Raw genomic sequence first — 15588 nt, 5'->3', positions numbered from 1 at the left:
TACTTAACAGTATTTGTTTTGTCATATCTTAATCTCTTCTTGCATTTACTGAAAAGAAAGATTCATCTGCTAGTCTATGTTCTTTTGTGTTATTAGTAATTTAACTTTTTTTGCATTTTTTAGATTTGTACTTGATACCAATATAAAAGGAAAAAGGAGAACCCTCTAGCTTTTGTAATCTATTGTATTGAACTACGACCTCATGCCTTCAAAATGTGAGAAAAGCTAGATAAGAAAAGATTTAGTGAAATTGTGGATACTGGAGTCATCCTAGTCATGTCCTCTTGTTAGTCACAAACCCTCCACAACCAACAACTAAGTGTAGTTCCGATTTCTTAAACATAACATTTTTGGAAGAAGTACCCAATGTTGAGTTAAAATCTATGTTAGAGATTCAAAGTTACTATTGTTGGTTTCTTCAGACCGTGACAGAGAGCAGGTCTGGAGCTTTGCCGATAAATTGTAGCGTCTGAGAAATGCTGAAACATTATAGTGTAGTGCAGCTATGAGGTTTTTCTTAAGAATAATGTAATTACTGGGTACATATTTTTTCACTCTATGCTTAAAAAGTGATGCTTATACAGTGGTGTGAAAAACTATTTGCCCCCTTCCTGATGTTTGTCACACAAAATGTTTCTGATCATCAAACACATTTAACCATTAGTCAAATATAACACAAGTAAACACAAAATGCAGTTTGTAAATGGTGGTTTTTATTATTTAGGGAGAAAAAAAAATCCAAACCTACATGGCCCTGTGTGAAAAAGTAATTGCCCCCTGAACCTAATAACTGGTTGGGCCACCCTTAGCAGCAATAACTGCAATCAAGCGTTTGCGATAACTTGCAATGAGTCTTTTACAGCGCTCTGGAGGAATTTTGGCCCACTCATCTTTGCAAAATTGTTGTAATTCAGCTTTATTTGAGGGTTTTCTAGCATGAACCGCCTTTTTAAGGTCATGCCATAGCATCTCAATTGGATTCAGGTCAGGACTTTGACTAGGCCACTCCAAAGTCTTCATTTTGTTTTTCTTCAGCCATTCAGAGGTGGATTTGCTGGTGTGTTTTGGGTCATTGTCCTGTTGCAGCACCCAAGATCGCTTCAGCTTGAGTTGACGAACAGATGGCCGGACATTCTCCTTCAGGATTTTTTGGTAGACAGTAGAATTCATGGTTCCATCTATCACAGCAAGCCTTCCAGGTCCTGAAGCAGCAAAACAACCCCAGACCATCACACTACCACCACCATATTTTACTGTTGGTATGATGTTCTTTTTCTGAAATGCTGTGTTCCTTTTACGCCAGATGTAACGGGACATTTGCCTTCCAAAAAGTTCAACTTTTGACTCATCAGTCCACAAGGTATTTTCCCAAAAGTCTTGGCAATCATTGAGATGTTTCTTAGCAAAATTGAGACGAGCCCTAATGTTCTTTTTGCTTAACAGTGGTTTGCGTCTTGGACATCTGCCATGCAGGCCGTTTTTGCCCAGTCTCTTTCTTATGGTGGAGTCGTGAACACTGACCTTAGTTGAGGCAAGTGAGGCCTGCAGTTCTTTAGACGTTGTCCTGGGGTCTTTTGTGACCTCTCGGATGAGTCGTCTCTGCGCTCTTGGGGTAATTTTGGTCGGCCGGCCACTCCTGGGAAGGTTCACCACTGTTCCATGTTTTTGCCATTTGTGGATAATGGCTCTCACTGTGGTTCGCTGGAGTCCCAAAGCTTTAGAAATGGCTTTATAACCTTTACCAGACTGATAGATCTCAATTACTTCTGTTCTCATTTGTTCCTGAATTTCTTTGGATCTTGGCATGATGTCTAGCTTTTGAAGTGCTTTTGGTCTACTTCTCTGTGTCAGGCAGCTCCTATTTAAGTGATTTCTTGATTGAAACAGGTGTGGCAGTAATCAGGCCTGGGGGTGGCTACGGAAATTGAACTCAGGTGTGATACACCACAGTTAGGTTATTTTTTAACAAGGGGGCAATTACTTTTTCACACAGGGCCATGTAGGTTTGGATTTTTTTTCTCCCTAAATAATAAAAACCATCATTTAAAAACTGCATTTTGTGTTTACTTGTGTTATATTTGACTAATGGTTAAATGTGTTTGATGATCAGAAACATTTTGTGTGACAAACATGCAAAAGAATAAGAAATCAGGAAGGGGGCAAATAGTTTTTCACACCACTGTATAATTCCTTTCCTCGTTCCTTTAGATAAGATAGAGAAACATTATAGAAAACAAACATTTAAAAAAATCCTTCAGAATTTTGTTTTAAAAGATAAGATAACTGTTCTTACTTTATTCAGCTTCTGGGTTTGTTTTATTTTAACCCTATAAATATTGTTAATGAATCACCATAGTCTTAAACTTTGCATTCATTCTGAAGTGCATTAATCTTTTTCATATTTTCATGAACGTTGTTCTTACCACAGACAGTTTTTTTAAGATATTTATTGCTTAAACAAAAATAATACTCTTATAACCCTAATCTCCTAGTTAGTTTTATGTAAAAAGCTTATTTGATGTCGGTCAGTCTTCCGTGTATTGCAAAGTCTGTTTTTACACGTCTTCAATATACCTTTTCACCTCAGTGTTGACTTTTTTTTTTAATTATAATTTATGATCATCAGTTATTATTTCCATTTGTCTGTCTTTCTGCTTGTCTGCAACAGAAGACATTACATTCTATAGAGACGATTTTTTTTAGTCTATACATTTAACATTGTCTTCATTTGTGGAAGGAGTGCCATCACTTCACTGCACTTAAAAGTGGTAAACACTGCTACAGTTTTCAGGAGAAATGTGGTACTTACCATGCTTTTGCAATCAAAATTGTTATTTTTGCTCTATACTCAAATTCATATTTGAGATGAAAATATTTAAGAAGTTATTCTTGGTATTTGGGTAATTCTACACAAGTGTGTTAACCTTTTAGAATAATATAAAAAATATTTGCCTTTATATCTTTTGCAGTGTTAGATGTTGTTTTTTGTACCAATTCATCTATTTCTCTGATTTGAATATTATGTATGTTATTTATTCATTTGTTGTAATTATCATAGATACATAGTAATATGTAGTACAGTATATCAGTCCAGCCCTTAACTAAGTAGATTTCTATGATCTGCCTTCTCAGTGAAGGTATGTTTCTTAAAAACAAATGATTTTTAAATATTTGTGATTTGAATAATGTTGTTTGTAATCTGAAAACAGAAAAACAGAGCTTTAAATAATTAATGGAGGAAGTTTAACTGAAATTAACTTTTTAAAGTTCCTGTAAAATATGTGACTTGTGTCCTTATGTTTTCTGTCGATTTAAAAAGTTGAAAAATGTCTGCTCTGTAATTTATATTTTTGTGTATCGGTTCTTTGCATCATTCTAATTAACATTAGTGTTTTAACTTTTTTGTTACTACTCTTGCAGTTTATAGTACTGATACTTATTCTTAATAGCAGAAAATGTATACAGTTTACTGTTATATGCAACATGTCAGGTCAGGTTGGGGAGCATGCCCTGGTTTAGTGTGTTGCTTCACCCACCACCAGAGGTGGGTAGAGTAGCCAAAAATTGTACTCAAGTAAGAGTAGCGTTACTTCAAAGTAATATTACTCAAGCAGAAGTAAAAAGTAGTCATCCAAAAAATTACTCAAGTAAAAAAGTATTTGGTGAAAAGACTACTCAAGTACTGAGTAACTGTTTGAACATAATAAATGATTTATTTTTTAGAAATGTTGTAATAAGACAGACACAAATATTAAAAATAATGTGCAAATTCTGCTATTTCCAAATAATAAAATAAAAAATGAGTAAAAATAAATAACATCTTTACAAAATAAAGATGCACAAATAACACAAAGTTCCAAATCTCAGTTTTTCACAACAAAGCTTTTGAAGCAATACCTACAGTTGGTAAGAAGGTCTGCAGCTTCAAAAAAAAAAAAAAAAAAAAGGCCAGTTTCAAATCCATAAAGCCATGTCACTCTCCGTAGGCACAATTGCACGACCGCAGGAAGTTAATGAGGTAGTTGGAGCGAGTCACACCTGCATGTGCGAGTGCGATCGTTCTCAATTGCTTCATTGGCTTTCTGCAGCGTGTGATTGAGGCCCACGGAGATGGGAGTGTATATACTGTATAACGGTTGGCACAAAAAGAGAAGGGGGAATCAAAGAAAATGAGAAAAGAAGAGTCTGTAGTGGACCGGCATCGTCACACACTTGCCCTCCAAATAGTACAGCTGATGGAAAATAACATTAGAACAAGGCAGCTTGTGCATGTACAAGAAGTCTTACTTTACCATAACTGTCTGTTTCTGTGCATGTTTGGTTAAAACGTGCTTGTTCTTCACTCAGTGAAGTGATGGTTAAGCTTCAGCAGGAGTTGGCTCTCAAGGTTCTTGCAGTGGTGCTGTGACCGTTTAGCAGTAAACAGGAGCCCCGCAAGACTAAAAGTCTCTCACAGGCTGCAGACACAGGAAGTTTGTGTGTGGTCATGTGACTACATGGCTACGTCTGATTGGTGAAATGTAGTCATGTGATTATTGTTGCTATGTCTGATTGGTGAAACAGTCATGCAGTAGATCCACTGGCAACTTCTCTTTGGCAAAAATATAGCGTATCTAATGTATAAATGGAAAAAAGTAGCGAGTCGAGTGTTGCCAGTATAGCGGAGTAACAGTAGCGTTTCTTCTTCACAAATGTACTCAAGTAAAAGTAAAAAGTATGGTACAGTAAAACTACTCTTAGAAGTACAATTTTTTTTAAAAGTTACTCAAATAAATGTAACGGAGTAAATGTAACTTGTTACTACCCACCTCTGCCCACCACACAACGAAATAGCTTGGAATCCTTGTTGGCAACACCCCCAGGCAGACATGCAGTTCAGTCCCAATTTCTGGAAATCTATCTTCTGCACCCAGGTATTACGTGAGTGTCCCCTTGTCGTTGTCAGGCTGCTCAGGTCCTCAACATTGATCCGGATCACCATCATGGAATCGTGCCACATGGCTGTAGTGCCGTCATTGACGTTCCTTCACAGTGCAGTTGATGTGCTTCATTTGGGACTCTGTGAGCAACTGCTTGTTCGACACAGAGTCAAACCAGCAGTACCCAAGAATTCTCCGAATAGACACAGTACCAAAGGAGTCCAGTCTTCATCTCAGGTCACTGGGTGGCGTCCATGTCTTGAAACCATCTAGCAAGACAGGAAACACTTGTACTCTAAATACTTGGACCTTTCTCCTTTTGCAGACATATTGAGAGTGCCATGCACCCCTTTCCAGCAACTTCATGATCCCCATATATGCAATACTATTTCAAAATAAGTAACTGTAGATCAGGATTAAAGAATTGAGAAATGTACATATCTAAAATAATAAACTGCAACTACTACTAAACCTCAGAAGCCATGACACTGAGGACATTAATCAGAAGCTGTTTATTTCTTGTTGTATGTACATGTGTTAGTAAATGATAATAGTGCTTTTATCATGTTTTGGATTTCAGACAGGACACTGTTCAATCTGTTACATAAATTGCAGCTGTATATTTGTTTTCCAGCTCCTCATTTGAGTAATTCTAGTTTGAGGTTTCAAGTCGTTTTCCGCTTGTGTGTTTATGTTTACATATATAAATTACCTCTTTACCAGTATAATTTACTTAATATTTAGTCAGTCTTCCATTTGTCCTTAGAAAAGCCTGACTTTATTGTGTCTGAATTGTGTCCAACTCTAAACTAGCCAGGTATGTTTGATTATGTTTTTGTGCTTGTCCCACTCTTTCCTGGCACTAGGTTCAGGGCCTGCTTCTTCCTTGTTCTCAATGTTGCTAGGACACACTCTGGCCCCTGGTGCCCTGAACTGAACAAAATTGATACAGAATGTAATGAATATTGTTTAATATGTGAAATTTACGCTATTTTTTAAAAAATATTTCTTTCTATACAGGTGTGCCCAACATCTTTATGGTGGAAACCGTAGATTCTGTTAAACTGGCAGATCGAGTAAACAGCTCTTGGCAAAAGCAACGATTGTCTGCTCAGAGGTTAAAGGTTATGGTCCAAATCAATACAAGTGGAGAGGACAGTAAGTGGCAGTTTCATTTCATAATAAACACTTGGACCTGGTAGACTGCTTTATTATTAAATAAAATTTAAATCATTATCTTTAAAAAATTTTGATTTTCCTCAATACTTTAAAGTGGGTAGTTTTGTACATAATGATGATTCATAGGGATTACACATCTGAAATTAGTGGATATTTGAGCAAATTTTTATAATGCTCAAGATCTGCCAGTAGTGGGCAGCATTGTAACAGTTTTAGAGTGAGACCAGAGTTACTGTAAGTCTGGTACAGTATCTAGTTTCTTTTGGAAAGCCCATACTGTACATTATACTTCTTGCTATTGGTATTTAATGTTTAGCATTTATCTGTCATGGCTTTATTTCTTTTTCCTGATATGTTCTAAGAAATTTATCAGTCCTTGCTTTAATACAGACTATTAATATGTTATAGATTGATTACTTTTTTCCAGAGCTTTATTGAAAAACGTTAAAGCTTTCATTGCATGCAGCTGTTTATCTACTTTGATGTAATTGTCTAAAAGCTGCCTTCAGGTTCTGTTGTCCAGATGTACTGTACATTAACAGGTTAATGTGGTAGCCATGTTGTGTTGTTTGAATATCTGTTACAAATTAATGCTTTTAAATAACATTATTTCTTAGTATATTTTGTTTGTTATGTTTGTTTGCATATAAACTGTATTTGGAATTGTACTTAAGTGGTTTTAATAGCTCTTTCACAAGTGTGCAGATTATTGTAACCTTTATCATAATAAATTAACTTAGCAAGTACATTTGTGAAGCTTCTTCTGTTAACCATTTGTGTCTCCATGTTTATGATGTCGACAAGATTTTAAGGCAACAACTATTTCCACTCTGTTTATTCTATCCATAATTTTATACACTTGTACAATGTCTTGCAAAAGTATTGACCTCCTTCAGTGTTTGTCCTGCTTTATTGCATTGCAACCTAGAATAAAAATGGATTTTTGGGTTGTTACAACAATTTGATTTGTACATCATGCCAATCACTTTGCAGGTGCAAAATATTTATTGCTGTTGACACAAACAATAATTAAGACAAAAAAAAAACAACTGAAACACTTGAGTATGTATAGCTATCACACCCAGCGGTCAATACTTTGTTCAGCCACCATTTACCTCAAGGCAAAACCACTCCAGCTCCTTTAAGTTATATGGGTTGTGCTGGTATACAGCAATTTTCAAGTCAAGCCACAGATTCCTAAATGGAGTGAGGTCTGAGCTTTGACTAGGCCATTTTAAGACTTTTAAATGTTTCTGTTTAAACCACTCCAGTTTAACTTTAGCAGTATGTTTATGTGCTGGGGTCCCCAACTTCAGTCCTGAAGGGCCCCTGTGATTTCATTCTAACCCTTTTCTTAATTAGTGACCTGTTTTTGCTACTAATTAACTTTTTTTGAATTAATTTTAATTGACTTGCGCTTGAAGACTCCCTCCTTGTTAGTATTTTATAATTATTAATAATTGAATCTGTCCTATCCAAAGCTCCCTGCTCTGTACAGTTCAACAGCAACATTTACTTGTAGCTCAGAGTGTTTTACAAGAAGTCAAAAAACAAATCAGAATTACAAATAAAAATGGAGAAAAGGTAACTTACAAAAATAATTAAACTGAAATAGAAACTTAAACAGTTCAGAAGATAGAATTCTTAAGAATTCTAAATTAATTTTTTGTTGCCTAAACTCATTTTTCATCCTCTGATGGGTTTTTTAATAATTTTAATGCTATAGTCAGATAACCAGGTAGAAGAGGAAAGAAAAACTCCCAACTGGTGAAATGCTAGAGAAAGTAAACTTCCAGGGGTTCAGACGCCAGATATGCAGTTAGGTTCATAAGTATTTGGACAGTGACACAATTTTCATAATTTTTCCTCTCTACGCCACACAACAGATATGAAATTAAGCAACCATTATGTGATTGAAGTGTAGACTTTCAGCTTTAATTTAAGGTGTTTACCAAAAATATCATATGATCCACCTCCACATTTCCAGGGCTTTAAATGTATTTGGACAAACTATCATAATCATAAATATGATCATTTTCAATGTTTGGTTTAAAATCCTTTACAGTCAGTGAATGCCTGAAGCCTGGAACCCATTGCCATTTCAAAGTCCAAGCTTTTCACCCTAGTGATAACTTGCCAGGCCTTTACTGCAGCTGTCTTCAGTTGCTGCTTGTTCATTGGACTTTCTGCTATCAGTTTTGTATTCAGCACGTGAAATACATGTTCAGTTCTGTTGAGGTCAGTTGATTGCCTTGGCCTTTGAAGAACATTCCACTACTTTGTGTTTGAAAAGCACTTTGGTTTGCTTTTGCAGTGTGTTTTGGCTCATTGTCCATCTGTATTGTGAAGTGTTGTTCTGTCAGTTTTACAGCATTTGGCTGAATCTGAGCAGATAGTATAGCACTATACACTTCAGAATTCATCCTGCTACTTCTGCCCACAGTCCTAACATCAATAAACACTAGTGATTGACTTCCATTCACAGCCATGCCTGATCATGCCATAATACTGCCTCCACCATATTTCACAAATGATGTGGTATTAACTAGATCATGAGCTGTTACTTCTCTTCTTAATACTCTTTCCAGCATTCTGGTATATATTGATCTTAGTTTCCTTTGTACAAAGAAAATTGTTCCAGAACTGGACAGACTTTTAAAAAATGTTTTCTGGGAAAGTCTGATCTGTCCTTCCTATGCTTGAGGTTTACCAGTGGTTTGCACCTTACAGTAAACTCTTTTTACTTTCATGAAGTTTTCTCTTGATTGTAGACTTTGGCAATGATGGGTTTACCTCCCGGTGAGTGTTCTTAAATGTTGTGGAGGGGTTCTTCACCAAGGACAGAATTCTGCAATCATCTAGAACGGTTGTCGTCTGTGTTTTTTGTTTGTGTTTTTGTATTGCTGAGTTCACCAGTGTGTTTCTTCTTTTTCAAGAATGTAGCAAATGGTTGATTTGACCACTCCTTGTGTTTCTGCTATCTCTCTAACTAGTCTGTTTTGTTTTCTCAGCTTAATTATGGACTGTTTTTACTTGCGTGGACAGCTCATTGGACCTCATGTTGAGAGTTCACAGTGACAGTTTCCAAATGCAAATTCCACACTTGGAATCAATTCCAGACCTTTTACCCACTTAATAATTACAAGGTAGTCGTGCCCGTCAAGGACGGGCTGCAGGCGACTTTTATCAGTGTTGCAGGGTAAAAGTCATTAAGTGCAAAATTATTTGTACCATGATTAAATTTAGTAATAAAATGTTTTTTGTTATTTGTGCCACACGACGAATCGGGATTCGAACCCAGGTGGACAGTAGGTGGTGTTAGGTCCTAACTTTGTTCCAACATCCGGGATCGAACCACCGACCAAGGGTAGTGTGCACTCTACCACCTGAGCTGTATGGATCTTAGTTCCAAGGCAATAATAAACATAATGAAAGTTGTTTCTAGTTTAAGTCATGTATGAAAGTGTTACATGCCATAAAATGAACGACTTATCTTTATCAAAATAAAATTATGAATCATTAACACAATCAATACATACTTGACGAATACGTAAACTATGTTTATTCAAGTATTTAGAGCACGACAAAGTTGATTGCTGGAAGCAGCTCTTGCAGAGGCTCTTCGACGTGCGTCAGTGTTTCTTCGAAGTTGAGCTTGAATTTCAGACGCATTTGCACGACTTTCTCGAGTTCGAATGCGATGTTGTTGACGCCTTGAATTTGCATCTTCCTCGTTTTCATGAAGTCTATTTTCTCGTAGTCTTTGTCGCTCTTGCTCTCTTCTCTCAACAATTTCAACTTGAGTTGCGTTTGACCGACTTTCTTGTTGTCGTTGCCGTTCATGTTCACGTCTTTCAGCAACTTCAATTTCAGTGGCAGTAGAACGTTTTTGTTGCAATCGCAGACGCTCAATTTCATGAACCAATTGTGTTTGTTCTTCCGTGCGGTTGCTTCTGTAAGCTGCAACTCGTTGGCGTTCATTTTGTCTCTGCTGCGAGATTTGAACACTCTTTGCTGCTTGTCGTACTGCACGTCGCTGTTTATTCCACAGTTTTTGTTCTTCAGTAAAAATTGTTTTTGGTTTCTTCGTTTTTGGTAATTCTTGAGGTGTAGTTTGAGCACTTGAAATATCCAAAATCTTATTTCTTTTTGCATTTTCGTCTTCTTCAGTCGAGTGACTTCCTTCAGCTTTTCTTTTAATCCGATTGGTCACTCGCTTCCCAGTGCTTCGTTTTTTATTTTGTTGTTGAGGCAAATGTGCACTATTCAAATTGTTTATGGTCTTTTCTTGGGTTTCTTCATCATTAAAATGCAAGCTTGTTTCTTTTTTAGTTGGTTGGTCCAAATTTTCAAAATTCGTAGAATATCAGCCAATCAAAACACTGATGTAAACGTACCAACCAACCAACCAACAGACAGACATGCTGAAATATACATATAGATGAAATAATGAGGGAACTGCTCCCACCTGGCTATGGAACAGCTTGTCAGTGAAATGTCCAAATAGAGGCATTTCAAAACCCATTTGCATTAATAGGTATCCCCCAAATGTCTGATAAATATATTCCTCATACATACATGCCCTCTATCTACACCAAAATGTGACCTACACAATAAAATGTGATCTTCCCAGTCTTACCTGGGGGCTGCCATGTAGTTTGGGTGCTGTGATGGTGACTAATGTCTGTTGCATTTCATATGTAATTTTTATATTTATTTAACAGGCAAACATGGCTTGGCCCCATCTGAGGCTGTAAGCATGGTGCAGCATATTGTTTCCCAGTGTCCTGCTCTTGAATTCATTGGCCTTATGACAATTGGACAGTATGGACACGATCTCAGTGAAGGACCCAATCCAGACTTTCAGGTATTTAGCTGTTGGTATATATGTTTTAATCACTCTGTTCCTTATGTCATATTTTTCTTGCATGTTGTATTTAGTTTTTATTTTTGACATTCATTATTTATCTCCTTTTGACTTTTGTGTACTTTTCATAACATAATACTTTAGATGCTCATCTTTGCTGAACATTTCTTGGATTTCATTTGAGCTTTTCTTCATTTCAATGAGTACTACTTACTTTTAGTACAATTATCTATTTTCTGACAAGTAGTATCTATTTAAATATTTATATCTTGTTAGAAAATTGAAGCACTGATAATTGGTTTGTGTAGCTTAACAGGTGCAGGTTTGAAACATGCTCTGTTATTTCATTTGGTTGTTAGTGTTGTGAACTATGTAACATAAGTCCATCTGCTAGTCTAAGGGTGACTGACCCTGTCAAATAAACTAGAAGTACGGTATTAATTAATGCATCTCCTCTGTGGCAGCTCATAGACAGCCTTCATGTTTGTTTGAAACAAGTAAGGACTCTTCAAAGTGGATATGGCAAGCCATGAATAGTTTATTGAATTAATGGAATAAACAGCTCTTCTGACACCTCAGTATCTGTTCCAGGATGTTGAAATAATCACTCCTCTCCAGTTTCATTGGACTAGTTTCTGTTTGCTGTTCATATTTATGATGGTCATCTTTTTATTATAGATGCTTCTGTCCAAAAGGAGAGAAGTTTGTGATACCCTGAAACTTCCTCTTGACAAGGTTGAACTAAGCATGGGCATGTCGATGGATTTTGAACATGCGGTGAGACACTTTTTCTTCCAATTTATAGTTCTATTTTTTTTTAAGACCTGCCCTTAAATTCCATTAAAAGTTGCTAATTTTTACTATCTTTCATGTTAATGTTATGTATTTTTCAGAAACAATATTTTTAAAATGACAATATTGTTCATGTTAAATCAATACTGTGATAAATACGTTAAGAAATTTGTTGTAGCAACAGCCCTCTTTGCACCTTAAAAATGTAGCCTCTACAGACCAAAGCTGTATGAAATATTAATATATGAGAATTTACTTATATTCACAATATACATTTTAGTTTTCTTTTTTCATCTGCACAGATTATACAAAATATGCTATGCATTTAGTGCATCATCCATCCAGCCGTCCTTTGTCTTACCTGATTATCCAATTTAGATTATAACTGAGCATCATGATTCAGAGAAAACATTCCAGATGTTTACTGTAGATCTTTAAAAGCAAAAATATAAATTAATAAAATATTAAGTGTATTTGTGCTTTACTGAACATTGACATGTTTTCATTTATATACATTTTTTGAGTCTTTGCTTTAAGCTGATGAATTTTGTTTTCTGTTTGTTTTGTACATGTATTTCTCCCATTACCCAGATCGAAGTGGGTTCTACAAATGTGCGTGTAGGAAGCACTATTTTTGGTGAAAGAGCATACCCCAGCACCCCTAGTCCTGAAAAGAAGATTAAGCCTGTTGAAAAAATGGCAGAAAAATTGGAGCATTTGACAGTGAAGGAGCAGTGAGGCTGGACTTATCCCTACTTTAGGGATCAAACTAAATGCCTAAGAATATGGTAAAATCCGCACACTTGGCCCAGAAGGAACAGAGGCGAAAAGAAGAGGACAAGAACTCATCATTTCTTTAAGTTTTGATCATTCTGTTGTCCTCTGTTTTCTGGATAGCATAGTGAATGTGAAGTAATTTGTAAACCATTGTTGCATTATTTTAACATCTGCTAACAATTTTATCTTCACTTTCATAATTGAGGTGGGACATACTTGATTGAAAAAGCAAGAACTATGCCCTTGGATACATGGGCCTTTAACTCCTTTAATCTGAGTTGATTATGATGTCAATATCATTATCATTTAACATTTCAAACTTAATGTTCAGAATTCTTTTAGTTTTATAATGTATATTTGATTGTTTTGCACTGTAATAACAATACAGGATTTAATTCTGTACAACCGGTCCTGTTTCTGTATATTTGTTATGTTTCAAAATGACTACCATTTAATGTGAGACCTCTCCTGCATATCAAATTGTGACCCATGGTTATCTATGCAGAGGCACAAGACCATTATTCTTTAGGATATTTTTGCATTTGGCACAAATGACATTTAGAACTACAGTTGAACATGCCACTTTTTAAATAAACTGTCTGATGTGGCAAGAGCACTAAGATGAATACTCTTTTTTTTTTTCTTTACATCTACATTCTTTACATTAATTACATATTAATTAATTATTTAAAGTGCTTCGATTTAGTAAAAGGCTAAAAAAAGTATAATGATTTTGGAATAATTACTTATTAGTTTTGTGAATTTACCATATTCCATCAGTTTCATAACATTGAACATTCATTTGATTACTTTCTAATTGAAGCTGGCTGTGACTTCATGTTTCTTGAGGTTATTATTTCACACGTAAATGCTTTTCATCCTAGCTGTCTCTTTATCTTATTATTATTATCTGTTTCATCATGGATGTGTAAAGAGAAACTGCATGCCCTCTAAAACCAATTGTGACAGGCTTTGATAGGTATTTTAAAGGTATATAATGCTCTGTACTTCATTAGTTTTTGACTTCATTTTTATTTCAGATATTTTCTTTATTCTTTCTTATAATGTTTTAAATCTATTTCCACTTCGTCCTGGTTACTACTGGCATGTTGTTATCATAGTTTGGAAGCATCTTCTTTTTTCTGGAATATTCAGTTTGCCTCCTTTTACACCTCATTTTAATACAAGTTTGGAATATGTTTTACCTTCCTAATTGTCCTCATTTCTACTCCCAATGTAGCATTTAAGTAGAATTTGATCAAGTCTACTATTCTTACTTTAATTCTTATTCTTTTAGTTCAGGTACCCACATTAGACCAGTGGTTACCAAGTTCAGTCCTAGGGTACTACTGTAGGTTTTTACTCTTAAGCGGTTTCTTCTAATTTATCTCATTAATTAGTCTTTTTCTTACTTTGCTAGTGCTAGTATGTTTACATGTAAACAAATTTCAGACACCATTTGCCATACCTTTAAATGTTAATTTTCTTTTACCGTATTCTTTCTAATTCTCATTTCCTGTTAAGTTTTCTCCCTTAATTGAGAACAAATACTGTCAGTCAGTGGTGTACAATGCAGACATGGGTGTAAATGATACAGAATGTTAAAACTGAGCCCATTTTATTTGTGAAAATGTTTGGGATGAAAACCTGCAACCCCAGTTGTACCTCAGGCCTGAAGTCGGAAAACCCTGTATTAGAGTTCAGTTGAAATACATGTTTGTAGAAAAGGCAAAAAACTTCAAATAGGTTATTCCTAAGAATTGAAAGGATTCATGTAACAAAAAATGTTTTACTGGGCTTGGTTAGGGTTCCCACGCCTTGAGAAATGTAGCTTGTAAGCATTTGAGCAAGGATATGGGCTGTAGTCGGGCAGTGTTATTTTTGCCATTATTAATCCATTGGGACCATATCCTGTTGAATTGTTACCTAGCCAAGAATAATACCAAGGCAGCTAAGGCACCAAACAAAAATGTGATAGTATTAAATAATAATGGCTAGGATTTAATACAGAGCTAATACTGAGGAAAAAAATAAATCCCTGAAGTCGCCCCTAACCATCCATGATATGGTCATTCACTTGCCAGCTTTTCTCCAGTGCATATATATATAAAATATTTATATATATTTATATTTATTTATAAATAAATAATAATACCAGTAAAGGCGCACTGCACGTGAATACGCTTGACTTGTACTTTCCTAGTTTTCATCCTCTTTCTCTGTACGTTTAGCATTCGTTTGCTCAGAGCTTGATGCGCTTGCTGTTTTCTGAGCAACTCCTCTTTTTGTCCACTCTAGTGGTCTGCTTCATCTTTTCACTTTAAAACTGATTAAGTCAGTGTTTGTGTTGCAATTCCTTAGGACATTTTCTTTAATTTTTCACTTAAGCTGGCACTTAAGTCTTCAATCTGCCTCAAGAATGATTTAAGATATGAAGAAGTAGGGGAAGTGACTGCGAAGGTGGTAGGGATGAGAACGGCGCCTGTATGCATATGCTGCACGGCCGCCCTGCTGGCTGCTGCTGAGAGTTGATTCTAAAACAAAACAAAAAGAGGAATAACCTTGGAGGTCAATCATCACCCCGAAAGCGGATAGTAGATGTCAAATAATATATGTGTATCAAATTTCAGGTCAATAGTTTAAACGGTTTGGGAGTTACAGGTGATTTAAAATCCTGGACAGACAAATGAACAGCCACGGTAGCATATTATATATAAAGATGTCTGAATAATTTCATAAATCAATATGTAAACAAAAAGAAAATAAAAGAATAAGTTCAGATTTTGAGAAAGCTTCACATACCCACTCAGCTTGACTTTTGTTCTTGGTATAAAAAAAAAAAACAAATTACTCATTTTTGATAATTAGAGTGGAAATGATTGGTAATACTCACTTTCTCTGTGTTTGTCGGGGGTTTTCTCCAGGTGCTCCACTTTTCTCCAATTCCCTCAACATATAAATGTTCGAATGATTGGTCATAAATGAGTGAGCTTGCTGTGCAAAATAGCCATGGCGTGAAAACTGACGATACGCTTTCTAGCAGCACATCAAAAA

The 15588-nt window shown here is 35.7% G+C and overlaps 1 protein-coding gene across 1 annotated transcript in view; it reads left to right on the top strand.

Annotated features, from left to right (window-relative positions):
* Nucleotides 1-13150, top strand: part of plpbp (pyridoxal phosphate binding protein) — a 45140-nt gene extending 31990 nt beyond the window's left edge. Inside the window, exons 5-8 of the mRNA XM_051924258.1 lie at nucleotides 5940-6077; nucleotides 10823-10965; nucleotides 11644-11742; nucleotides 12349-13150. Of these exons, the coding sequence (XP_051780218.1) occupies nucleotides 5940-6077; nucleotides 10823-10965; nucleotides 11644-11742; nucleotides 12349-12495 (527 nt within the window). The 3' untranslated portion in view covers nucleotides 12496-13150. The remainder of the gene's footprint in view (nucleotides 1-5939; nucleotides 6078-10822; nucleotides 10966-11643; nucleotides 11743-12348) is intronic.
* The last annotated feature ends 2438 nt before the right edge of the window (nucleotides 13151-15588 follow it).

The sequence above is a fragment of the Erpetoichthys calabaricus genome, chromosome 1, assembly GCF_900747795.2.
Source record: "Erpetoichthys calabaricus chromosome 1, fErpCal1.3, whole genome shotgun sequence".
NCBI lineage: Eukaryota > Metazoa > Chordata > Cladistia > Polypteriformes > Polypteridae > Erpetoichthys > Erpetoichthys calabaricus.
The sequence above is the reverse complement of the archived record's forward strand: the minus strand, read 5'-3'. Positions and strand labels throughout refer to the sequence as shown.